We start from the raw sequence: 25,465 nt of genomic DNA, 5'->3' as shown, positions 1-25,465 counted from the left end.
TGATAATGTGTACAGAAATCCACTATATTTTGGAATGAAAATAAAGGATTTGTTGTGATATAATAGTCAAAATAAGAACCTGGGAGTTCATGCTCCTGGAATATTTCTCTGCAGCACACTAAGGGAAGGCACTCATCCTCCCTCTGCCCTTCCACCCCCCCGCGGGCCGAGCACAGCACTTGCCCACCTGAGCAGGGCTGCGTGAGTCTTGGTGACCTGAAGAAAAGGCAGCCCTTGCTAAAGGTGTGCAAAGTCCTTTCAGTCCTTAAAGGTTTGTAAATGCTGCGTTTTCTGAAGGAGGGAATTTACAATGTTTTCAGTCATAGTTGTGTGTCCTTTTCCTTATGAATACACAATTGCATACAGGCATATCAAAACACTGAAACCAACAACCAGCAATGCAACACCCAAACAGAGGGAAGGAAAGGCACCTCTCCAGTGCGGTTTCCCACCCTGGGGCACAGAAGAGCTTTATTGTGGCTGAAGCCCCAGTAGACTCACATTGCCTGTGAACTAACTGGCCAGTGAATCCAAAACTTTTTGTGATACTTTACTTACCACTTGAGGGAGTTTTTTCTGCTTGGTCTAGACATGACCGAGAGAATCACACTGAAGGCATCTTACTGATTTATTTTTCACAAGGAAGTTCTCCATAGTGCTTATCGCTCACTTTTACTTGGAAACCTGTTCTCCTTCACCTCAAGGACAGCCTTGTCTTCTGCTGGAGGGATGTGACATTTCAAATGAAGCATGTAGTTTCTTATTTTCATAGGAAGAAATAACGGAGAGATTAATTTAGCTTTCTGGAAGAAAGGAGCATGCTCTCAGAAGAAAAGTCTAGTAAATCAAGTTGATGGATGACTACCCTCAGCCTCTCTCTGTGCCGGTCAGACTGCGTGTTGTTGCCAGGCTGGCATTTCCTGGCTCCTCCACGAGCTCTTTTCTTGCACAGACTCAATTTTTGTAATCAGTTGCTGCAATATGAAAGGTCACTGGATGAAAGCCTTAATAAAAAGAATTGTTTCTGTGCTAGGCATCGGGAGGACCAGTTGCTACCAGTGGTTATTTTTAGAGCGGTACCTAAGGAAACAAACAACTGATGTCCCATGAGCAGAATTAAAATAAGTCGCAAACTTTTAGAAAAAGGCAGTCCTTTCAAGAGCCGAGTCGTTGCTGGTTGAGCTAAGGACTGACGTTTCAAGGGCAGCCAAGAGGTGCTGACCTTCACCTCTACGTTCACATCCCGCTAAAGCTGTAAACGTGTGCCGGTTTGAGCTCTGTAGCTGCGACTCCTCACCTGCTCACCAGCCAACGTCTCCGGGGCTTTGGCAAGGTCCCGGTGCCTTTCTCCCACCCGTGTCCTGACCCAGCCCGCTCTGGGTGTCCGTCCCACCCGCCGCAGAGCTCCCCAGCGCTCCCACCAAGGGCTGCGGGCGCTGGGAGCTGCTGGGCCAGTTTCCCCAGCCGGGCTCCTGACCTCCAGGGCTTGTAAGCCCCAGTCCTCGACTCGCCCGGGCCACGGAAGGAGCCGAGGACCTGCAGGGCTTCGTCATCTACGCAGGGTGTCAGTGTTGTTCCACTTCAGCACAGGGACCGAGCTCCTGAAGGCAAGACGGGGGGAAAGGACAGCAAATCCTCCGACTGCATCTTGGCCTCTGACATCTGTTTGGTGTCTACGTGCACCGACAGACCTCGAGGTTTCCTCACTCACCCCTGTTTCCCTGGGCTATAGGTGACCTGGACCCAGACCCGGACCCGAGGCCGGGACGTTCCCTGACGCCTCCTGCACCCCCGGGACGGCTGGATGACCGCGAGTGGCTCGTCCAGGGCAGAGGTGCGTGCGTGGCACTGACCCCTTGGCTTTCCGACAGTTTGCGCTTCTCTAACTTTACTCTTCTATCGGTAAGGAAACTACAGCAGCTGCCTAACCCAAGGAGGTGCCGGGCAAGGTGGACAGCCCCACGAAACCCTCCCTCTTGTACGCTACAGCTCCTGCAATGGGCATGTGCCTGCCCATCTCGCAGACTCCTTTTACGTACTGGGCTGCTGTTCCTGGCCTGCTTCTTTTGCAGGGAGATATGTTCCGGAAAGCAATCGTCTTTGACATCTGGCTGTGCTTCTCCCTGCTTGGAAAGTCATCAAGACCTCTGCTGAGCGGGGAGCTGGGACTGCTGTACTGCCCTGAGCAAAGCAGCGGGGTCAGCAAAGCAGCACAGGCACGGGCGACTCACCTGGGAGCTGTCCCAGTGCTTTGCTGGAACGCCACTGGGATGAGCTGGACCAGTGGCAACTTCTGGCTGGGGCGTGTGGGCCGTTTGCTGCGAAGCAAGCTGCTCACCCGGGACTGGCTTTTAGCTGCTACAGTTGAATCTTCCTGCAGTTGTGAGCAAAATCTGCCTTGGGTTTAAATTGGGCTTGAATTCCTCACTCGCCCTTTCCCATAGGAGCAAAGCCCCTGCCACCACCTCTGGACCCGGTGGGCGAGCCCCGGGAGCAGCGGAGCAGGCCCCCCCTCATGCAGCACAGGTAAGCAGCTTTGGGGAGCGTGTGTTTTATGCACTTCTCTTGGAAGCAGCCCAGCGCTGCCCCCCGTGCTGCTGGGGGTCCCAGGGCCCCAGAGATGGCAAAAAGGCGGCACCCCCCCACCAGGCTTTGGCAACCTGTGGCGTGCCCAGGGCTGGTCCTGGGGGCAGACGAGGACCCCCGTGGCACCGACAGCGCTGGCATCGTCCTCGTGCCATCGCCTGCCGCCGTCACCAGCCCTCAGGTCGGTGCCAAGAGCTGCCGTCCCTGCACCGGGCATCGTGCGGTGCTGTCCTGCTGCTCTGGGCAGCGAAGGTGGGGAGAAGGTGGACGGGTGTTTTACTGGTCCAGCGGTGCGGAGAAGCACCAGTGCTGACTTGGGCATGGGAGAGCCTTGGGGCAGGGGTAAAAACTGAATTTACAGGTGTAGGGCTGCCTTCCCCACAGCCTGGCATCCCCAGCGGCAGGGCTGATAAAATATCCTCTGTCTGAGCATGACCAGAGCGACTCCTCGGAGGTGGGGCCCAAACTCTTGAAGTTTTCTTTGGAATATAAGTATCACACAGGTATTTTGCTAGTCCTTCTCCCAGGGCCTGGTTATTCTGTGTTTTATGTTTTTATTGTTTATTGCCTTTTTTCTCTCCTGATTTTCATCTTGAAGTTAAAAACCAAAACAAACCAAACCCAACCAAACACACCCCCCCCCCCCCCATGCACCCCCCACCCCCTTTTTCCTTCGCACATGTTAAAAAAGCAGCACAGCTCGAAAGGCAACATTTGATCCATAGTAGTATAGGATGGTGGGATTCTACTCCTGCTCATTTTCTTCATCTACACAAAGGTTCAGACTAGACATCCGGTGGCATTACATTTCTCAGCCTTAATGAGAGGGGAAAAGATGACTGCAGGACAGTGATCTGCCTAAACATCTCGGAAACACAGTCCTGAAAGGCCAGGAAAGTGTCTAAATAAACATGGGAGCCTTGAATTTGATCCATGCCGGGAGAACACTTGTTAGAGAAACAAACCTCTGGTCAAAAAAGAAAAAAAGGGAAAGGGAAGGTGAAGGTTCAGGGACACTTGTTAAGAGCAGACGTGCGTTACATTTCCTTCGGATAGCAGTGGGCTCGAGGATAACAGCGGAGTCCCCGTCCGGCAGTGGCGGTGTCAGGGATGGAGCAGGGGGAGCGCTGGTGGCCACCCGGCCAAACCGCCCCTCCTTCCCTGCGCTAGCGTCCTGCCAAACCGAAATAGCTGTAGGAGCTGTGAGATCGGCTCTTGCTCTTTATCGAAGAAGGTTTTCTTAATCTCTGCTGTCACCGTATTGACAGGGAGGATTCTTAATGAAGATTGTCTGGGGTCATAATGAAACTCTTGCCAGTGCGCTCGGCCACCGAGGCTGGAGCCGTCATGGGCTCTGAGGAAAGGATTCATTGCTGAGTATTCCCACAGAGCCAATGCTGACATTATCTCCTCTGTTACTATTTACTTCATGGTGTTTTAATATGCTTTCCAAAGGTGTTAAATCAGAGAGATGAACAAATACCTAAGGGACAGTCAGATGTCCCAGTGAGGACAGATGGACCTGTCTCAGGCTTGGGCAGTTGCTGTAGGTTTTTCTCTTGCACTTACAAAGACAACTGATGAGGATTTTTGAGGAACCGCCTCTGAGAAACAGTTTTAGGCTTTTTTTTTTTTTCCTTTTTCTTATAATTTTAATCCAGCCCCATTGGCTGGGGAGTTAGGTGCCCGTGACACCTCCAGGGACCTGCCACCCCAGCCGCGCTCGGTCAGAGCTGCTGCAGGGGGCCAAGGGGGGCACAGGGTGTGCTTCATGCACAAGTTAGTCTTTCTGCTGTTTTTTCTGTTAACTGAAAATAGAAACCAGCTCAGAGTAACAGGGGTCCTGGGGTCTGAAAAAATAAACAGTGCCTTTTCTAATCCTGTGAGCTGACAGGGAAGCTGTTGATTTGCAGCTTGTAAAGACACAACGACGTTTCGAACAGGCTAGCCTTTGTTCGGCTGCTGAAAGCGAGGGTTTACACACACATGTATTTATTTTAGACCACTCTTTAATACTAACTTTGCCCATATTACATGAAGGTATCTTTTGGAATGCAAATCTCTTTTTCTTTTGTAATGAGAAAGATGCCAGCTGTGATTGTGTAAAGGAGGTGGGTGCTCCCAAACAGGCTCTCCTTCACTTTTTTGCAGTAGGTTAAATACACTGAATGTTGCCAGCTAATTCTTTAGGAGAGGTTAAGAGTATAAACCTGTTTTGCTCCCGTTGCCTCCCAGCGTGCCCCCGATGACAGAGGCGGCGGCCAGGCGAGCCCTCCTGCGCTTCATGGCGTCCCGATGCTGCTACGGGAGCAGAGCCGCCGGAGCGCTGGCCATCCAGCGGCTGCGGCAGCTGGGGACGTACCGAGTGAGTACCTCCAGACCTGGCCTCTTGGGCACCTCTTCTGAGCGGCTGGGGTAATTTCCAATTACATAGTGACATCGGGCCACGAAGAACCATCCATTCCTTAAATAAAATGGCTTTCATCCTGCTTTAAACGCAGACATACAAGTGCCTTCTGAGAAAAGTCTACCTGAGACCTGGCTGCAGGCTTTTATAGCTGAAAGGTCCATCCTCCTCTACAGTAAAGCACCACCTCGGCAAAACCCCTGGAAGCCTTCTCTGACGTCCTAGCTTTGGCAAAAGAGCCCTTTCCTTACCTAAACCACAGGAACCTGCCCTGCAGCTTGGTATTTTGGGCTCAGGCAAGCACAGAGTGACCTGTAATGCCACGCGTCCCCCCAGCTGTAAATCTATTCTGGCAGTGTTTAATTTCACAGAAAACTTGTGGGCTTTGATTCCCTATTGTCATTCCTCCCACCGAAAGTAGTTATTGCAGATTTGGTGCTTGCTGCGGTTAGTAGCTGGCTCTTGAGTCAGTCCTGGTTTGGGGAATCATTGCCCGCGGGGCAGTACCCAACAGACCGAAATGGTGGGTTCTGTGCCAGGCTTTGGTGCAGGTTCTGCCAGGGCAGCCGTCCAGGGGAGTGCTGCTGTACCCATGCCTGCTCCCTTTTCTGGGGCTTCTTGGAGGGGATAATGCAAGAGCATTGAGGAGCAGGGTGCTGGGAGGGCCCTTTGATAGGCACTGTGGGGCAGATCTTCCTTTACACTGGTGTTAGTTCCACTTCTGAGATTATTCAGATTACTCACAAACATTATCTGAGCATTCCCGAAGAAATAAGCCACAGGATTCTCCAAATAATGGCAAAATACACTTTTGCCGTGAAAGTGCCAACTGGCTTTTCTCATGCCAGTTATACTCAGAGACAGAAGAGTCTGGGAATGCTCCCGAGACCCATTATTAGCAAGTCACGGTTCAAATTTAAATGCCTGCCTTGTGCAAATTGTCTTTGTGGTGAGTGCATGATTTTTCTCTTCTAGTATCGACTGGAGACTTTCAGTGAGTCGAGGTTAAGCGAGTGGGCGTTCGAGCCCTTCACCAGTAAGTGATTGCCCCGAATCCCGCTGGAATAGCTCTCATGGGATGTGCTGGGGTCTGTGGCAGCGCTCACTGTCCAGGGTTCGTGTGGGTCCTGGAGATGACTTGAGCCTGCTTTAACGTGCGTCAGGTTTATCTGATCCCTTGTGGCTGTTTGCACTCTGCAAACGTGAACCTGGGGCAAAATGACTTCCTTTACAAGCTTAGATTGCTTTCCTCACGTTAGGGGAGGTTTTGCGGCATGCCCAGGGAGCAGAGACCATTTGTTCCCTGCCTGCGCAGCAGTGATTTCCTACCGAGTGCCATGTATACTCAAAGCTTGTCAAGACTTGAGATGGGCACCTGCGTGCAGCAGAGCTCTTTACTGACCTGCTGAGGAGTGCGGGGGACCCCTGCCCCTGGCTTTTGGGTGGCAGCTGATCCCAGATGCCCGCACTGGCCCAGGGGGTCTGCTGGGAGGGCTGTGGGGAGACGGGGGCTGTGCCGTGGTGGCAGGAGGATGCTCAGCACCTCAGGGAGGCATGGACCGCGGAGGATCAATCCCTGGTGCGACGCCCGCGTGGGGATGGGGAATGAAGTTGGCCGGTCCCCAGCAGCACCAGGAGCCGGCCAGCATCCAAGCACCCCCTCCAGCAAGGTGGATAAGATGCCATCCCTCCTGCAGAGCCCAGAGCAGCTGGACCCCCCGGGGATGCCCCCCTGGACCCCTGGGACGTGGAGGTCAGGCCCCCCCCGCTCTTCCAGGGCCAGATGCGGCGCTGCCGGGTGCCCGGCTCGGCGCTGGTCAGGGTGAGTCCTCGCTTGCTGTTGGCCACTCGCGGGACCCCCTTCCCCGGCCGGTGGGCTTGTCAGGGCTCGGGGAGCAGCCCCCAGCCAGGGCAGTGTCCCTTCCCCGGGACCCTCAGCTCCTCGATGGACGCCTCACTACAGTTCTCATTTTCATGGGTTTTTCCTCATTGGACACCAGGGAAATTAGTCAGAGATCCCTTCTTCCTGGTGTTTTCTTCTTCTAGAATTTTGAGGACAAATCTTGCTGCAACCTTTTCAAGAAAGAGCACTGGATAACCTTTCCTCCTTTGTTAAATTTTTTTTTCAACATTAGCAGGACATTTGTTTGCATGACAGATCCCATTTAGCTTTTGACAAGCTCTGTAGCTGGTCAATTTATTTTACTTTTTAAGTGAAAGAATGAGTAAAGAAAAAAAATTACTTTCTTTTGCCAGCACTACGTGGACATTTGCCTTTGTTAAATAATTATTATTTATGACTCCTTTAATGGTCGTACAGCACAATTTTATGGTGTTGGATTCTCTCCTGTTAGGACCAGAATTTTATCACTGAATTTAGATGCAGGAAGAGTGCATGTGCATAATATGAGATATCCGAAATCCCTGGGCAGCTCTGTGCATGAATAATCTTCTGATTTCAGGACTGTCACAGATGCCACGGTCACGGCCGGTCCAAGTGCGGGGTGTGCCACGGGACAGGTCGGGTAAGGAGCTGCGAAACCTTCTGCCAGGCAGCCTGCATTTCCTATTCCTCTAAGTTTGGGGTCCATTTGCAAAATTATAACACGTGCTACCTTATTACTGTACTTATTACGAGGGTTGGAAATCTGAGGGCGAGTTCTGTTTTATTCCCCCTTTGCCACCCTGCATCCCAAACCCACTCGTGTTCAGCCCAGTTCCCAGCTGACGTTCCCGGGTCCTGCAGACTTGCTGAATGGGCTTGTCAAAATCCTGTCCAGGTAGCAAAGATGTCTTACCCCATCCTCAATCGATAGCCTATGTGTTATGATGGTGAGAGGAGAAGGAGAATTTGTTTCTGCGCTGTTGAAATGAGGTCAGATCTTAGGCATGAAATACAGCAAACTTTGCTATCTTTCAGATATGCTCAGTCCTGTATTTGGGGTTTCTGAATGGGAGAGGAGGCTTAACCCAGGGGTACCAGCGCAGCTACAATCTGGCCTCCTGTCTTTATTTGTTCTTCTGCACAGATATTCCCAGACAGCCAAAAGATGTATTGTCATTGCACAAATTTGCCGCTTAATTAAAGTGTATCTGATTAAACACAAATACTTAAATAGAAGTATACTATTGACTACATGACTAAATAACAGTGGAAAAACAAGCATGTAAGAAAAAAGGCATTTCAACCTAGACTGTGTGTCCAGTTTGCATCACTGGTGAGTTTGACTGGAACACCTCGTTAATCCAGGGTCACAATTTATGAGCTATTTTGTACGCTCTTTATTTGCAATGTACGTATTTGTCATATGCCTTTCTCTGCAAGCCTGAGGTAGCAATTATTTTGGTAATGTGCACAAAAGCTGTTGATTTATAAAACTGACGTTTATATTCTAGCAGTCACCACCTATTTTAATTCTTCGGTGTATTTGTAGACGAGGTGTGTAACGTGCAAGGGATCCCGGCGGAGACTAAAGCAGCAAAAGAGATGCCAGCTTTGTTCAGGTGCAGGTCGCAAAAGGTACGATGGGCTCCTCTGCACGTCAGTTAGTGTGGCTCTGCTCGGAGGGTATTGCTTCTCTTAGGCCATGTTTAATAGAAACCAGTCATCCCAGTCCTACTGGCTTGGTGGAGGTTATCAGCTGAGAGTCTGCCAGTAGGAGGAAAATACTGGAAAGTTGGTAGGGGGAAAAAAAGCCCTTAATCTGGTATGTCTGAGCCAAAATGGCTCCACTTGCGTGCTGCTGGCAGAGGTTACAGTGCAGAGTTGGAGCATGCTCTACATGCCTGTGTCCTTTTTTCTATTTTCTACCATGAAGGCCACTTAACAGATAAAGCAGTACAGCAGTAGCTTTATTCTTCAGGAAAAATGATTAGAAATAGTCTTTTCGCCCTCTGATTTTTAAATGAACTTTCATTTTAACATCTATTATTCATTCTGTGTGGCCCACCCTCAGCATTCAGAAACCAGGCTGGTATCCCAAATTTGTGAGAGAGGCTCTTAAGCCTTTGGAAAATAAAAATTTTTTAGCTTGCCTTTCTTCCATCTTTTTCACCTTTCTGTTACAAGACTGTCGTATTTCCCAGCTTCTCTGGGAAACTGGAGAAAGGTTTGGATTTTCCAATGAAAGCAGAGTTTCTCAGACCTTCAGGAGCTGCAACTTTGAGTCTCTCCAGGTCCATGCTCAGCCTCCCATGCTGGTGGGCTTGGGGAAGGGGGTGGGACGGGGCTGGAAGGAGCTGACCTGGGATGGCAGCAGCAAACTTCAGAGCTGCTCTTCAGTCCGGTTCCTGCAGCGCCCAGTTGGGGTTTGGCAGGTTTCACAGCCAGTGCAGCCTTTTTCCAAACATGAAACTTAACAGGCTTAAAAATTAACTTTAAGTGACAAAAAAGAAGGCACTGTTCTAAAACTGTTTTGTTTATGTGGCTCCATTAAGTTTAAAATAACAGAGATGGTATCGTGCATAATCATGGCAGTCATTTTAAAGCATGAATCCACTGGGGCTAATGATGGCTTGAAGAGCCTTAATGAATCAGTTGTTAACTGCTGCTAATCTGTGTTGCTCTGATGCAATCAAAATGCTCCATGCACAAGCATATGCCTCCTGCATCTGTTAGAATCACAGGCAGCAGCGTCTTCAAAGTGACACTAGCCTTCCTACTGATGTGTGGGGAAATTGTGATTATCCTTAATTAGATGTACAAATACATTCTTTGACTAATTCCACATTTACAAATAGATCTGAGGCTGGCATTAGTCATTTGTTTTTCCAGCAAATATGTTACATCCCTTGAGTCAGAGACCAGAGGAAGACGTATGTGCGGTGCATGTGCTATCATAGACTCCTGTAGCTGCTGACCCAGCTGAGCTACACAAACAGTCTGAAATCAATCACCCTCAGGTCTGCAGGCTTCTGAAAGTGGGCAGTGTTTAAAATCCTGTTTAAAATGCTTTTTGTTGCATCCAAAGGTGCAATACATGTTCTGGCCGGGGCAGCAAGACCTGTGCGACCTGTCGGGGAGAGAAAAAGCTCCAACATTTCAAGCAGCTGGTGATAAGGTGGTAAGCAGCATGGGTAGAAGTTCCGAGCTGTTACTTCTATTCCTTATTTTACCTCAAGGCTTGGGAGCTCAGCTGGGCTTCCTAAGGGGGAGCTGGGAGAGTATTTATTGCCTTTGGTCAGGCAGAAGCAGGGGCTTAGCAGGGCAGCTTTAGTCCTTAATGACGGCAGTCTTGTCCATGGGGGGTGGTGGGAGCCAAAGTGGGTTCAGAGAGGTAAAGGATGGTCCACGGTCACTCAAGAAGTCAGAAATGGAGACGGAGCGGCTGAGCCGCTGCCTGGTACGAGCTCAGACCCAAAGCCCCCAGCAGGCAGGGGTGACGTGGGGCAGTGGCTGAGCTCCTTGTTCTGGGGCTTTAGTGACGGCCCAAGGCTGGCGGCTGTGGTGTTGATCTGGCATCTCCCATTGGGGAGCTCTAGTGCCAGAGGTGGCAGATGGGGCTGAAAAAGATCTTAGCTTGTGAGGTTTAGCAAAAAGCCATTACCTGCCCTGCCGGGTGCTTCTTGAGCACTTTCCCATTTTTGTACAAAATGCCTTCCATTACCCTGTGTGAAGACCTTCAGTTTTCAGAACACCATCTTGTCCGTCCTGAGAGACTGGAAATCGCCCCAGGCATGCCCGTCACACTGGTAGGACTCCTGGGGGGCACTGGGGCCAAGCACAGCTCTGCCGGATTAGACCTGCAGCTCCTTTGGAGGCACCATCAGCCACTAACCATGCCCATGTCCCAGAGCTAATAGAGCAAAATGGTTCACGGTAATAAGAGCCGTGGCTTTGGAAAGGGAATGTAAGAAAGATTTCTCCTGCTGCAAGGAGTAGGAGGCTCTGAAAGCCGTAGGGCAAGGTGATCACCATGAAGGTCTGATTTCAAGATTATTTATGCAAGAGTCATCCACAGTTGTTGCATATACAAGGTTATTTAGAAAGTAATGCAGGAGCGCACAAAGGTTAGGCAGGCGTGATTATGGTCCTCGGAAATCAGCGAGCACTCAAGCATTGCTCAGGCATTTCGAAAGAGCCTGGAGATAGCTCAGTGCCCTGCAACCAGCCTCAGATCGTTCAGTTATCTTCCCACCCTCTTGCAGGAAGAACAATGTCTTTGAATTTGTTTCTGAGCATCATCTGAACTTCCCGAGAGAGCTGCTCAGCAAAGTCAGTGGAGAGAATATATTTAAAGATGAAAATGCGGTGGTGAGTGTGACTCTCGGGGCTGGAGGGGATCCCTCTCGGAGCGGCTGTGAAGGAGGAGGGCTGTGAAAAGGCTTCCAGCTGCGCGTCTCTGCTGCGGTGGCCAGTGGCTGCTCTGGACATGGCAATAACCAGCAAAGCTGCCCAGTTCCCCTTTGTGGGACACAGCTTTTCCCATTTCTACAGTCAGAAGAAACTTAGGCAGCAATGGGGTTATGAAACCCAGCAAAAGTGGGTCTTTTTCCATCAGCAGGCACTGGGGGATTGCGACTTTGCTCCTCCCTGCGGGGGCATTGGGGCCAGGGAGCTCTCGGGCTGGAACAGAAATGCTTTGGCAGGAGCAGGGGGACTCGCAGGCGACTGTGCGGTCTGACGGGGCGGCACCAGGACCAAAGCAACGAGGTGGCTTTGGTCCATTGCCCTTGGGTAGTACAGAGCATCCTTAGCTTCCTCTGAGGAACTGAGAGCGGTCGGGTTCTCTGCCTGACAAAATGCGACCAACCCGCGCTGCAGCAGTCAGCGCTCAACCCCCCAGGCTACTTTCGGTGGCCATCGCCAGACTAGCAGAAATCCCACCCCAGAGTCATTCTCCGCAGCTCTCCAGCAGTAGCGGGAGACATCCAGCAGCAGATCCATCCCTGGGCCTTTTTATATTGCACATTTTCCACCGCCTGCACAGCGTCAGCGCCGTCGGCTGCAGGCTTTGCAGGGAGAGACCATGGAGTGGCTCTCGCCCCTTGCCGGAGTGCTGCGTGGCATTGCCATCGACCAGCAAACCCGCCTGCCTGCAGAGCCGCTGGGAGCTCATCCCGCAGGCCGGGGCGGATCTCACCAGCTTTGGAGCCAGGATCCAGCACAGAGATGCTGCTGTGGGCTGGGGCTGCTCGCTGTGCTGCCATGGGGACCTGCGGGTGCAGGGCCCTTAAACAAGTTGTTCATCAGTGCCGGACATTTCTTCTCCAGCTCCTGTGGTACAGGGCTCCCAGAGGGAATCTGCCTCTCTATACCTGCAGGAGCCTGGGGTGAAACAGTCAAAAAATGGCTGAAGCACAGTGCTTTCCTACAGCCAATGCCATTTCTGTACTGCTCAGTCCTCAGCTTGATTTTTTTTTTTTAATGCGAATGCAAATGAGTGAGGATTTAACTCTGCCTTTTTATTATTTATTAGTTGTTTTGCAGTAACCTGTAAAAACTTTAGTCATGTACCAAGACGGGGAGATAGGCACCATCCAAGCACGGACCAGCTTTCCCCCAGAGAGCTATTACTCAGCATCATGCATCTGTAGTGAAGACTTTGCATCTGGTGTTGCAGAATCCCTTTGGGATTTGAATGATTCTTTAGCATCTGAGTCACTCTCCAACGAATGCTTTAGATCTGAAGTCCTATGAGCATTAAAATCAGCGGGCCCCTCGCATAAACGGCTCTCACTCCTGGCTATGCGAGAAGTAGCTGCATTCATGACTAGTTCTGCTTTGCCCACAAGCCCAGTATTTCTTTTCTAATTTGTCCACATGCTGGGGGAAAACAGAGAGGCTTTAAAAAAACCTTTCGAATTTAACAGTGTTGCACTGCTGGAAGAAGGTGACAGTGAATCCTGTCGGGCCACAGAGTCACCGAGTCACCCAGTGCCGGTTTTTAACCAAACCTGCCAGTGTGGGAACAGCAGCCTCTGCCCGTGCTGTCCTGCTCCCCGGGCAGCACTAACTGCTGTCTAGAGGGGCACGGTCCCCGTTTTGGACTCTTCTACACTTTGCTGGGGTGGGATGGACATGCCTTTGGGACTTTGAGCTCAGCATTTACTCTGCATATGTCCATTATATGCCCAGGTCTTTCCTTGCATATGCTGGTGAAATTGAATATGTTTGTGCCAGACAAATAGGGTCTCTCTTTTCCACGGCTGGGTTTATTTCTTGCAGGTGTACCCTATCATCGACTTTCCCGATCCTGAGATCTCCCTGGCCTCACAGCGAGCCGTCGCAGAGCACAGCGCGGCGTTTGCCACGTCCTCCCGCATCCTCCGGCAGGTAAGGGGGGAGCCCGGAGCGGAGCCGCCTGCGCGTCCCCCCGCCGCCTGCTGCACACCCCTGCACCCGGGGGGTCAGCTAATGAAGGTTGATTAATGGTTAGACACAATAAGATGTTGAGAATAGTAACCGATTTCATTTTTTATTTCGAGGTGATCTTTAGCAAATGAAAAAGAAATCCTAATTATCAAAGAAATCTTAGTTATCAAGCGAAATACCAGGGAAATAATTTTTCAGCCACGTATTGAAAGATGTAGGCGACTGTGGTTATTATTGTTCCTTTTACCTTTTCAAAGCCCCGGCAAACATTATTTATTACCACTATTTTTATCTTAGAAGCTAATTTTGAATAAACATTAGGATTCCACTCCATCTGATTCTCGCTAGAGTGTTGTAATCTCTGTTGCTGCTGTTATAAAGATGATTGCAAATGCAAAACTTGAGCTAGAACATACTGTCTTTTCACCCACAGGAAAGAGAAGGTTTCACATTAAAAATGCAAGTAAACTGAAAGACCAAAATAAACTTAAAGGGAGATGGTTTGATTTTCCATGTGGTCTGTCAAAACCAGCTCTTTGGCAAATTTCTGTCTTCCAACTTAATTCCAGCCTATAATTTCCACTTCTCAGCATCAAAGGCAGTTTGTTCACTAGATTGCTGCACACCAGCCAAAGCATCCTCTAGCTGTATGGGAAAGCAGGTGCTGAAAACCTCCTGCCCTGCCAAATCCCCGGCACCACGTGGTATTTATGCCGATCCGGGCTGCCTTCTGCCGGCACTTTCCCCACCATTGAATTTTTCATCCCCTCTGCTTGTCGTTGGCTGAAGTTCTTCCGCTTAATAATCAACATCTTTTGGAGGAAGCAGGGAGGGAAAGGCTCTTCTTCTCTGCTTGGCTGACTCTATTCTGGCTTCTTATGACATTGGCCATGTGTTGGAGGTAAATATCAGGACCACAGCTACCCTCTGGGGCTGGAGGGGCTGGAGCCAGGCAGACTTTGCCGGGCTCGTTGAGCTTTATGTAAAACAGAGACTTTGCATGAAATTGCAACAAGAGGCGAGAGCCGGGGTGGGCGCCTGCCCCTCGGCTCCGTGCGGCTCCCGGGGCTGCACCGGCTGCTCAGGAGACCTGACCGGCTGCCAGGCACCACTTGGCTTCTCTCCTTCTTCCATCCCATCGAGCAGCACTAAGGGGCTGGGGCATGTTGCTGGGTTTGAGCTGGCGACAGTTCTGGCTGATTACGGATGAAAAATTCACCAAAACTTGGATTTGGTTGGTGTTAGGGAAGGGCAGGAACTGCTGAACTCATTCTGGAAAGGAAAGGAAGGAGCAAAGCAGGGCCCTCCATGAGGAGATAAAGTGCCACCGCAGCACTGATACCAGGCTATCTTCTGTAATTCAGCCATGAATAATAATTACCAGATAAGTGGAGATGAAAGCAGCTTCCTTCACCCTCAGACAGGGAAGGGAGCAGAGCAGCAGGGGTTAAATCTGCAGCAATTTCTGCTGCAGTAAGACAGCACAGTGCAGCCCATCACCGACAGCTCTTCCTGCTTCCAAGGGACAGAGGTGAGTGTGTCCACAAAGGTGGTGGTTCACCACCACCACCAGTGTTTGCTGGTGCACATCCCATCTCCCGCGGCTCCTCCACGTTCTCAGGGCAAGGAGAGGGAACCACGTTCACACGCAGACCTCAGCCACACATGAGATGGAGGCATATGCTAACACACTGAGGACTGGAAACAAGGGCTTAAAGGACTTAAGGAATTCGCTTAAATAGCTATAAATGCAGTAAAAGTGGTCTAGGATGCAAGGGCTGAAGCATGCTAGCTCCTCCGTGCTGGCTGCAGCTAGGGAAATTTTTGACGGCTGTAGTGATGGGCTGGTGGGTCTCCATCAGATTTTCTTACCCCTTCACAAAGCAGCAGCTCTCTCGGACCTGCGAGGTTTGTGGCTGAAAGTTGAGGCTTTTTCCCTCTCTACATGAGTTGCTCTAAAGCGAGATAGAGCATCTGCTCCAAACTGCTTATTTAATTTGAGCTTTTCCTTCTTTCCTTTTCCCAGCGCCAAACAATTGAGCTAATCCCCGTCACGGAAGTTCACTGCCAGTATTCAGGGAAGCCTTACCTCTACTACATCTATGGGCTCGAAAACGAGGTGCACGCGCTGGACTACCCCGAGAGGTGCTGCTGCGGCTGCACCGTCGTCTGAGCGCCGGTGCTGGGAGAGAAGCACGATGACGGCAGCAATCACCCAGCGACCCCCTGCGCCTGCGGGGACTGGGGATGCTCCAGGACCTTCCCACTGCACCGGTGTGGGACTGCAAACAAAATGGAGAAGGGGAGGAAAACCACGATGCCTCTCCCTCCAAATCACTTGTATCTCGGAGCCAGGGCCAGCTCCAGGCCTCCCACCGGGTGCAGGATCAGGCCTTTGGGTAAAGATTTCCCCCGGTGGACGTTTTCCTTTCTTGTTGCAATGCTGTATCATTAAAGTGATGCATATTGACAGTGACATTTTCAGTCCAGCTATGCAGTTTATGACTGGTGCCTTTCGTTCCCCATTTTATTTGTCAGTTTTCCTGAGTTACGACATAATCTATAATGATATATTTCAAAATCTATCCAATTAGCAAATCTAACTTTAAAGGATTTCATTTTAAAATACCCACTAACACCATCTGAGGGGTGGTTGTACCAATATGAAAATTATTGCCTAAGACTAAAAGGCCTTTGCTGTACTTGCTGCGTGCGATGCCCTTGGCGGCTGCAGGGATGGGGAGAGCAGGAGGTTGTGGGGGGAGAGGACGTGGGGTCACCCCTGTGCCCGTGGGCTGGGGGGACGAGCTCTGCCCTTGGGGACAGCACCCGCTCCCTGGCCTCATCCAGACCAGGGGTATTGGCTCAAGTGCCTGGAGGAGGCAGTTCTGCCACATCCTCCTTTTTTTCTATTAGCCATCTTGCAACATTTCTCTCAGAAAAACTTGCAGGAGAACCTCTGCTTGCTTTAGGTATAAGGATAATTCAATTTAAGTGCAAACACTTGTGTTTGCAGCACAGAGCTTGAGGAAATGAAGCAAACAGACCCTAAAAAGTTCAGAAATGTGAAAGCAAACAGAAAGATACCAACACTCATATTTAAAAACAAACCAACCAAACCTCCTCTCCTCTGCCCTGATTTTTTACATAGTTCTTGGTTCTTGTGCTGTTTGGGGCCTAACGGAGGGGTTTTGCATGGGTGGTACTGGCAGCCCCCAACAGACTGCTGCATCCAACGGGGATGTGCTCGCCTGCAGCCTGGCACTCGTCTGTCACTGAAGTGCCAGCTGAGTTAGTAGGTTATCACAGCAAAATCCACAGGGGAGGAACACAGCTCGAGGGCCTGGGAAATTTTTAAAAAATAAAAGGACCCATATGTCGGCTTGAATGGGGATTGTGAGGGGTGAGAGTAAGGAAAAAAATGACTGGGGAAACACATTTAGCAGTCGACAAATTTTAAACAAGTGAGTTGAAAATTACTTTGTAAAGGAAGTGTTTTCTAACACTAATCCCAAAATGAAAAAAAACCCCACGCGGTTTCTGCTAGTGTGTAAGCAGAGAGGATGAGAGGGAGCGAGAGAGACAGGAGCTTTGCTGATTTTGCTGTAGGGGGAGAGACACAGGCAGCAGCTGCCGTCCTGGCACAGGGCAATGCTCTCCTGCATCATTCCCGGCACAGGGTGATGCTCTCCTGCATCATTCCCGGCACAGGGCGATGCTCTCCTGCATCGGCCCCGGCACCAAGGCTGCCCCCAGGGTGGGTGTGCTGGGGGTGTCAGATTAGACCTGGTTTCAGCCTGTCACCAACCTGGTTCTACTGGGGGATTTTGCAAGCGGGACCCCTGTGCAGGCATACTCCGAGGCCTCCGTTTGGGCAGGATGGTGAGAGCCACAGTCAAATGGGCTTCTGTGCTCCCAGGGAAGGAGCCGCAGGGAAGGGTGGTGGATGCACGACCTCCGCAGCCTGCGCTCTTGGGTCGCTGCGGCTCCGAGGGGCCTCCGCCACTGCCACCGGGTGCTCTGCAGCAAAAGGGAACACAAAGACTTACGGCATTCTTATTAAAACACCTACTTTAAAGGGTTTTTTAATGGCTAATTCTGGACTGGCTCTTTAACCTAGGCACGCCTACGTAAGCGTGCCCCATAATAACACCCAGACTGCTCCTAACAAAAGTCTGTCCATCTTTAAAAATCCACAGAGATGTCAATTCTTTTTTTGGCAAACCCTTCACTTCAGAACTTCGAGACTCCAGAGCACGAAGGAGGTAAGAGCACGTTTCCCTAGACAGCACTGCAGAGTTGTTCCTTCCCATATATACATATTTATATGTGCATATCCATATAAGTGTGTGTGTACTTACATATAGATACACACGCATTTTCTAGAGCCAGGCGCAGTGGAGCAGGCCAGCGGGGCACATAAATCAAGCAGGCTGCCTGCCTGGCAGTGACAGATTGTTTTCGGCAGATGCATCTAATGCAGTTTTAGTCGGGCCTTACTCAGGTTAAACAAGTCCCTGACCTGCGTAAGGCTGAAAAATGACCCGAGGAGCTGATCCTGCAGCTCATCGTACCGGGTGGCCCGTGCAGCGCGGGGCAGCGGGTGCCGGCGTTGGTGCTGGGGTCCCTCGGAAAGGGCTGCCCTGCCAAGGGGACCGGGCTGGCAGCGGGATGCAACCGGCGGCCATCCGCAGGCAGGGTCCCATCCTCCGCGGAGGGCTGGCCCCAAGGCTGACGGAGGGTACCGTGCCGTTGTTTGAGAAGACCACACAACACCATCGGGGCAAAGGGGAGAGAGAGGAGGGCGTTTTTCTTCTGAGCCACCAACAGAGAGGGACCAGACAGTTTGGATAAGCTTTAGAAGCAATCCAAATAGCCTAAATAGTCATCAGGCCAGATTCCTTCTGGACTGAGCAGTTGCTAGTGGTTGTTCAGAAACAAATACAAACCCCACTTCGCTCTCATCGAGTCATTCTTGAAGCACGAGATAAACTTCACCCTCTCTGCTGCTGCTGCTGCCAGTATGGAAAGGGCCAAACGGTGGTCTCTGAACAGTCAGGACCCCGATCCCGCTGTGGCAGCCGATGGACGGCTGGTCGGACATCCTCCGTCTGCAATATCCCGGCTCCCACCCAGCCCCCCGGGACCAGAGGCGGGGGGCACACACCGCAGGAGCGATCTCGGGACCTGTAGCTCGCTGCTTTCTGCTAAATGCTCAAACCCGCCCGTGTTCCTGTGCGCGGGGGAACGCTGCGGCCACCCGTGTCTTGCCTGGGCACAGGAGGGGGAGGCAGCGGGAGCAGCCAGAGGCTGTCAGCCCTTCCCGCGCCCACTTGCTGGGCTCCTGTCCCTGTGCCAAGCCGTCACCCAGCCAAGGTGGGACGAGCATCCCTGGATGAAGGCACACGTGGGAACGAGGAGCTGACACCCAACGCCCGGTGCCGCCTCCCCCTGTGACCGCCTTGGGGTGGGAGTCCTGCCATTCCTGGCGTTTTTTAAATAGAACTTCAACTATATTTAGATCAAAAATAAATACATTCTTGGCTTGAGCATGCTTTTCGATGCCTGATGAATGAGCAGGACCTCTTTCACAGGAAACTATGAAATTCCTGGGGTGATGGCTTGCCTCTGCCGGGGTGAAGGGAAGCAGAGCTCTGCGGTCCCGCTCCGCCTGCCAGCCTGTGCTCAATGTCTTTCCTAGCAGAGGGGACTGGTCATTACCGTTATTAATAACTACACTACTATGTTTATTATTAATGCTGCATGGGAACGAGGAAAGAAACTTGATGATGCTGAAACCCTTATCCTGTGTTTTAAGGAAAGCGAAGCTTTGTAAAGCCCTGCTGGGTGAGAGCAGAGGCACCCTGGCCTGGCTGGACCGTCGGGGATGCTGTTTGGGGACAGCACCTGCACACGGCCATTGTCAGCCATCTCTTCCCCTCATGTTCCCCAGCACCATAACTAGGGATGTTTGGGGGCCTTGGCTAGTTTCTTAATTTCTCTTTATGGACTTGCTGCCCAGGAATTCATCCAGCCTGCTCCCGAGCACACCCTCCCTGCGTGCCTGTGCAGCCACCCAGGGAAACAAATGCCACGAACGCAGGCTGCAGCCTGAGCACCACTCTAGGTTTGCTTAAATTGACTGTTATTTCAGTCACACCAGCATGTGTCTGCGTAACCTCTTGGTGGGGGCCCCATCTGCAATGAAGGGAGCAAACTCTGCCAGGCGAGTCCAAAGTTTCCCACTGCCCCCCCCGAGCCTTTGAGGGTTTATAAAACAAGTTCGACCTTTTGACACGACATCCCTTAAATGCGATTTCATCCAATAAATATGATAAATTGGTCGCAGTGGCTGTGCTTTCAGCTCCTACTCTTCTGTTCCTGGTGGCAGGGGAGTGCAGCATCACAGAAGACAGGAGGCGGATGGATTCCCAGTGGGTTTGGCTGGGCTCCCCCACAGCCCCACTCCCTCCAGCCCTCCTCCACAGCTCCATTCTCCCACCGGGATAACCCAAACACCTCCTCCCTGCCAGGAGGGATGAAGTCTTGCACTGAAGCCCACCAGCTTCCAGCCACCTCCCCTGTCCCACCCAGGTCCCCTGAGGCCACCAGGGCCACCGGTGCCTGCTCCCGCCCTGGGAGCTGCAGGCAGCAGCGTGGGGGTCCAGGGGGAAGGAGCTGTGTGCTCCCCTTCCCCACTTCTTCAACCCAGTTTGGTTTCCCCCATGTGTTTTTGCTTCTAGCACCTTTAAAATAACATTTTTTTCTATCTGCTAGAGCAGGTTCATTGCTTTAAGCTGGAAAAGCCAAAAGCATACTGAAGAAACTCTTCAAAAACCAGTCTCTTCCCAGGAAAAAAATTCTCACTGGATTGATCTGTCCATCTATCTTAGCAGCGAGATTCTTCTCATACTGACCTCCTGACACAGCCTGCTTTTGTGGAGAAAACTGCTCTGAATTAGGCTGCTTTTTCTCTCATCTTTCCGGGTCCTGGAGGGTTTTTTCCAGCATCTGAGACTGTGCGGGGCTCTTGCACTCTCAACATGGTAATATCATATCTGTGTTTTGTGCTTGCTAATCATCAGTCAAACTCCCATTTTAGGACATATTTTCACTAAAATGCTGCCTTATTTGGCCTTTTCCTCTCTGTGATTCCGGTGACATCACCCACCAAGCAGTCGATTCAAACAGCTATCGCCCCAGCGAGTCCCTGCGCAGCAGAAGGACCCGCTGTGCTGGGGCGGGGCAGGACCTGGGGACAGGGGGCCGTGAGCCCGAAACGCATCCCGAGCAGCAGTGGGGTCTGGGTTTGAAGGGAGCTTTAAACCTTCCTCCACAGCACAGAGACGGGGATGCGCCGGGGCTCTGCTGCTGGCGTGTGCCGAGCGTGCAGAATCCTGCCCAGGCACCTGGGGGTGTTCAAGTGAAAATCAACCCGCTGAGCCCCCTCTTACACAGGTCTCCATCATACACGGTGCATTACAGAGCACACACAGAGACGTGGGTACCACGTAAGTGCTGCTTCTCATGGCAAAGCCAGCAGCTTGGCTGGCCCACGGCAGCGCCCTGTGATGGAGGGTCGGATCCAGCTCTGCCGGCTGCAGCGAGCCGGGTTTTTTCCACGTCGGTAGTTTTCCTCTCTCTGCCCACCCTGCGGCTTTGGCTGATCTGGCAGCAATATTTACTGGTGACGAGACCAAGTAAATTGGTGGCAGCTCTGCATTAAATTAGAGGTGCTATTTCCTCTGGTACAAGCCAGACATCTTTTGCCCTCAGAATAACAATAAACCAGCTTCACAGCTTATGTGAAGGTTTCTGTTCTAAATTCTACTCCCCCCAAACTCCACTATTTACTGAATAATCCACATGTACAACATCAAACTGTTTCCAGCCTTGTCAGAAGATCACACACTGGGGTTTTCTTTCGCTGTCCCACTCACAAAGCGGCATGACCACTCAGCAGCTGGTTGTTCTTGCCTGGCAGCTCTGGCTGGAAGGGGAACACTGGTCCTGACAAACAATGTATGATAATGACACCAGTGTCTTAATTGCCATTTATTTACCCCGGGGATAGAGGCATTCTACTGGGATAGGCTCAGAAACTGCTACCAAAGTCCTGCCATCGCCTGTTTGCAGGCAGTGGGGCTGTTCTCCGTGCCAGTGCTCCCAGCTCTACCACCGAGCAGACCCGACACCATGCTGGGGCAGCTGCCTGCCCAGCACCAGGCACGGCACGGCTGGGATGGCATGGGAGAACTGGCTTTATTTTCCTGGGATGCCTTGGGACAACCAGCTTTATTTCCCTACTCTGAAACTTTCTTCTTGCCATGTCAGAAATTCACAGCCCAACTCTATAAATCGCCTTTTGGCTGAAACCCCACTACAAAAAAACCCTGTGCCAAGAGCTAATTAGAAAGAAAAAGAAGATTAATCTTGAAAAATCAGATGAAGTGGGGTATTTCTGGGTTAGGGATACTTCCTGATTGCATAAACCCAAACAAAACAAAACTCGCATATTAATGACTCCTAAGAGATAAACCAATTTATTTTACTACATTTAAGAATTAATCTGAGTCATTTTATTACAAGAAGTGGTTTTGCCAGCTCGTGCTGCTGGTATTTCTGGCAATAAAATGGCTGAGGACTGTTTAGTTTGGGATGGCTGAGGACTGTTTAGTTTGGGATGTCCATTGCCACTGGCTGGGACCAGCAGCCGGGGCCATGGTCACACAGTGCCCATCCCTCACAGATGCTCCTTCACTCCCGCCTCAGGAAACCCAATTTTTCAGTGCCACTTACCATGAAATGGCTCGGAGAGGCATCCCGGGTGGAAGGGAGCAGGACAACCGTGGAGCCAGCTTTCAGATGGGGATGCGGCAGGTGATGCAGGTGCTGGTGGGGGGGGGCGTTCCTCTGGGCACCCCTCCACGTCCCTGCCACCAGAGCGCCAACAGGACCCTGCCAGGGAGACAACAAAGAAGATAAAGCACGTTTTCCCGTGTAAGCTTCTCTGACTATTTATAATGAGAACCTAGAGAGTGGAAAAACATAATAAAATACATATTTAAGGCAATATTCATGAAGCAGCAGCAAGAACTGCTGTAATCCCTGTGGTAACTTCATGGGTGTTGGAGTCCCCTTGACTCCTTGCATCTATTTTTGACATGGAACAGCTCAGATGGCGAAGACATCAGCTAGCCATGCTTTACGAAAAACAAGGAAATACCTCTCCCACGCGGGAAGGGAAGGAAAAAAAGCCCTTACGAGTGAATGCAGGGGTCAGCACAGGAAACCCTGCTGCCGTCTTTCTCCCCAGGAGACCTCTGCGGGCAAACGAGCGCTGGGGCTGGGGCCGGGGCCGGCTGGGTCGCTGCTCAAAGCCAGGCAAAGCACACGGCAGCGCCGGCCAGGGCAGCTCCTCAGCAAGGGACCCTCCTCCAGCATACGCCGGGCTCCACGGAGGGCACCGCGGCTCGCCTGGCCTCTACGGAGGCGATGCTAACGATGCTCAGCGCCCGCGCGGGCAGTCAGCGGGCGCACGCAGGAGCGAGCGGCGCCAGCGGTTTATCTGCCGCAGCAGGCGGCTCGTGCAATGGTTTCCCTGCCAGGGATTAGAGCAGGGTGCTGAGCACGGGTCTCTGTTTAGGAAACAAATATGCAGAGCTCTGCTTCTGTGCAGTTCAAGACCTCGTAGCAAAGTATTAATTTTGCTTCCAGTTCCTGAGAGGGCTGGTGATCTGAGGCCGGCTTGGCCGTCTGGCTCCGTTTGCCTGGGAGGGCAGAGGCACCATCTACGGACAGCGAGATCACAAGGCTTTCTCCAGCGTGCCTGCTAAAGCAGAGGAAAGCAACAGAAAGACCAAATCTTTAATATTGTGCAAGGCAAACGCCAATTAGACACATTCTGTAACCTCCTGAAATGTAGCATTATCAGACCTTTGTTTTTTTCCTGCTCCTGGCCATGTTACTCCGTTTCCCCAGACAGATGACATGTTTATTTGCCTGAGCTGTAGCTGGGAGCTTGTACAGTCTTATCATTGTCAAAGCACAGCCTAGCAGAGAAGCGATTTTATCTTTTGCTCTCTGCTATTTTTGCTCCTTCAGGGCTGCCCTTGCAATAGAAAAGTAATTAGTAATTGGGCAGCAGCTCAAAAGAGGTTGTGTGATTGTCTGTGGAGCTCCTTGCTTTCCCAGACAAGCAAATGTTTCTAACTCTTTATTTTGTGTAGTGCTTGGGTTCAGAATTACTATGAATTAGTTACAGGGCTCTCTATTATAAAAGAGTATGGTTTTAAGGACAAGAAAATACATTAATTGGTTCAGGCACTAAGAACATATGAAATAAATTGAATTTCATTTTGGGATTAAGGAGGAAAATCTAGGGAGGCTCCAAGACAAATTTGAGAAAATATGATAGCTGCAGTTAATTGAAGTGTTTCAACTGCATTTTTTTTTTCTTAACCGTTTGAAATTTGTTTTCCCAGAATCGGGATCTCTGACAGAGAGCTGTGATTTGGGCTCACACACATCACTTTATATTTAATACTTCAAAACTAACTGGAATTTTGCATCCAGCTGCAGTTAAGTGCAGTGCCAGGATACGTAGATTACTGTCAACGTTTTATTTTTTACAGGGGTTTTCTGCTCGTTCTCTTCCTTTCCAGTTCTCCGCTGGCTTTTTCCCAGCTGCACAACCCGGCGGCAGCACTGGCAGAGGGACGCAGACCCCACGTCGGTGCCCGACCGTGGCTCCTGGCGGGGGGGGATGCTGCAGGGGCTGCGCGGGGCCGGGGGGAGCCCGGTGAGCACCCAGGGGGCTGCTGCTGCCTGGCCGGGGGAGGCTCCCGGGGGGCACGCACAAGCCTTTGAATTGCTTGGACCACTCTGCCTTTGATCCGGCAACCACGGCTCTTTGATTCCATTGGTTTTAAATTCATAGGAAAATAATAGCACCCAGATGTCCCGTGCGGCACCCGCAGCACCCACCCTGCAGCGGGTGCCGGGGCTGCAGTGGGATGTTCTGTCGTTCCTCTGCTGCGGCTGCTCCCACCTCAGCTCCTACCAGAGAGCGGTGTAATTTCAGTGACGTTTCACCACCGCGTTCAGATGCAGCTTGTGCGCTTGCTGACATTACCGGGGAAAAGATTTATGACCTGTATGGAATAATAATACAAATTTCTGTTTTATTCTAAGCCACTTGAAGGAAAAGAACTCCTTTCTGCATTAAAACAAACAGCACAAAGGAAACACTTTGGGTTGTGTTCATCCTGAGAGGCACATGGTGTAACAGCACTCCTATAAAATTAGTGCAAAATGGGGAACCTGCTTCTGGAGCAGGCCTTGGCAGGCTGTAAATTCTGTTTTATGCTGTAAATCATAAAAAAAAAAAATTAAAAAAAATTTCTTTCCTCACTATTACTGACATTTGCTCAGCGGACATTAAAAATTGCAGTTAAAAATGAGAAAGCTGAAATCCAGCTGGAAGTTACCTGGAGCCCTGGAACTGCTATTAACAGTTGTGCGGTCGCAGGGTCGTTTCCTGTGAAGAGTGTAACAGCAGCAACTGCACACCGTTATGCTTGGGCCAGACTTGGAGGATAATTAAGTCGCATGAGATAATAACATCAGATGGGGGCTGGGGACAGCCATGCTTCCCTTTTCCACCACTGTCCCCACCACCTTTTCTGGGCTTTTCCTGGGAAAAGCGTTGCTCCTCTTCCCCATTTTCAGGCAGATACCAGTTGCCTTTTGCCCATTCGGGGGATGGTTGGCCTCTGCATGCATACTCAGAATTATCTTTGTCTGAAAACATTAACAGGCAAATAACCTAAGGGGAAAGGTTTAGATTAATCAGTGTTTCAGCCGTGCAAAAAGAAGCAGAGGCATTGCCGCATTGCCTTACAGGGAAAGGCTTTGATGAGCAAACGCCGAGCACAACGCTAAACCGCTGGCGAAGGGCAGGAGGAGGTGGGAAGATGCTGGTGAGATCTTCCAGCATCCCCCCTGTAACACGGAGATCGGGATGAAGGGCAGACCATCCCTGGTGGCTTCCCGTGCCCCAGGGTCACCCACAAGTGACCCGGGACCACCGCTGTTAGAAATCCCACCCGCAGAGCTTGGGGTGGCCCTTGGAGCGGGGCGGCTGGGGACACCGAAGG

At 51.1% G+C, this 25,465-nt stretch overlaps 1 protein-coding gene across 1 annotated transcript; it reads left to right on the top strand.

Annotated features, from left to right (window-relative positions):
• Positions 1-4,821: 4,821 nt before the first annotated feature.
• Positions 4,822-15,628, top strand: SSUH2 (ssu-2 homolog). Its single transcript, XM_049826613.1, has 9 exons — positions 4,822-4,951; positions 5,969-6,029; positions 6,691-6,815; positions 7,456-7,518; positions 8,428-8,513; positions 9,964-10,056; positions 11,141-11,246; positions 13,161-13,268; positions 15,334-15,628. The coding sequence occupies exons 1-9, from the start codon at positions 4,832-4,834 to the stop codon at positions 15,478-15,480; spliced, it is 909 nt and encodes a 302-aa protein (XP_049682570.1). The 5' UTR covers positions 4,822-4,831; the 3' UTR covers positions 15,481-15,628.
• The last annotated feature ends 9,837 nt before the right edge of the window (positions 15,629-25,465 follow it).

Source organism: Accipiter gentilis, chromosome 23 (genome assembly GCF_929443795.1).
Source record: "Accipiter gentilis chromosome 23, bAccGen1.1, whole genome shotgun sequence".
NCBI lineage: Eukaryota > Metazoa > Chordata > Aves > Accipitriformes > Accipitridae > Astur > Astur gentilis.
This window is presented reverse-complemented; position numbering and strand designations above follow the sequence as displayed.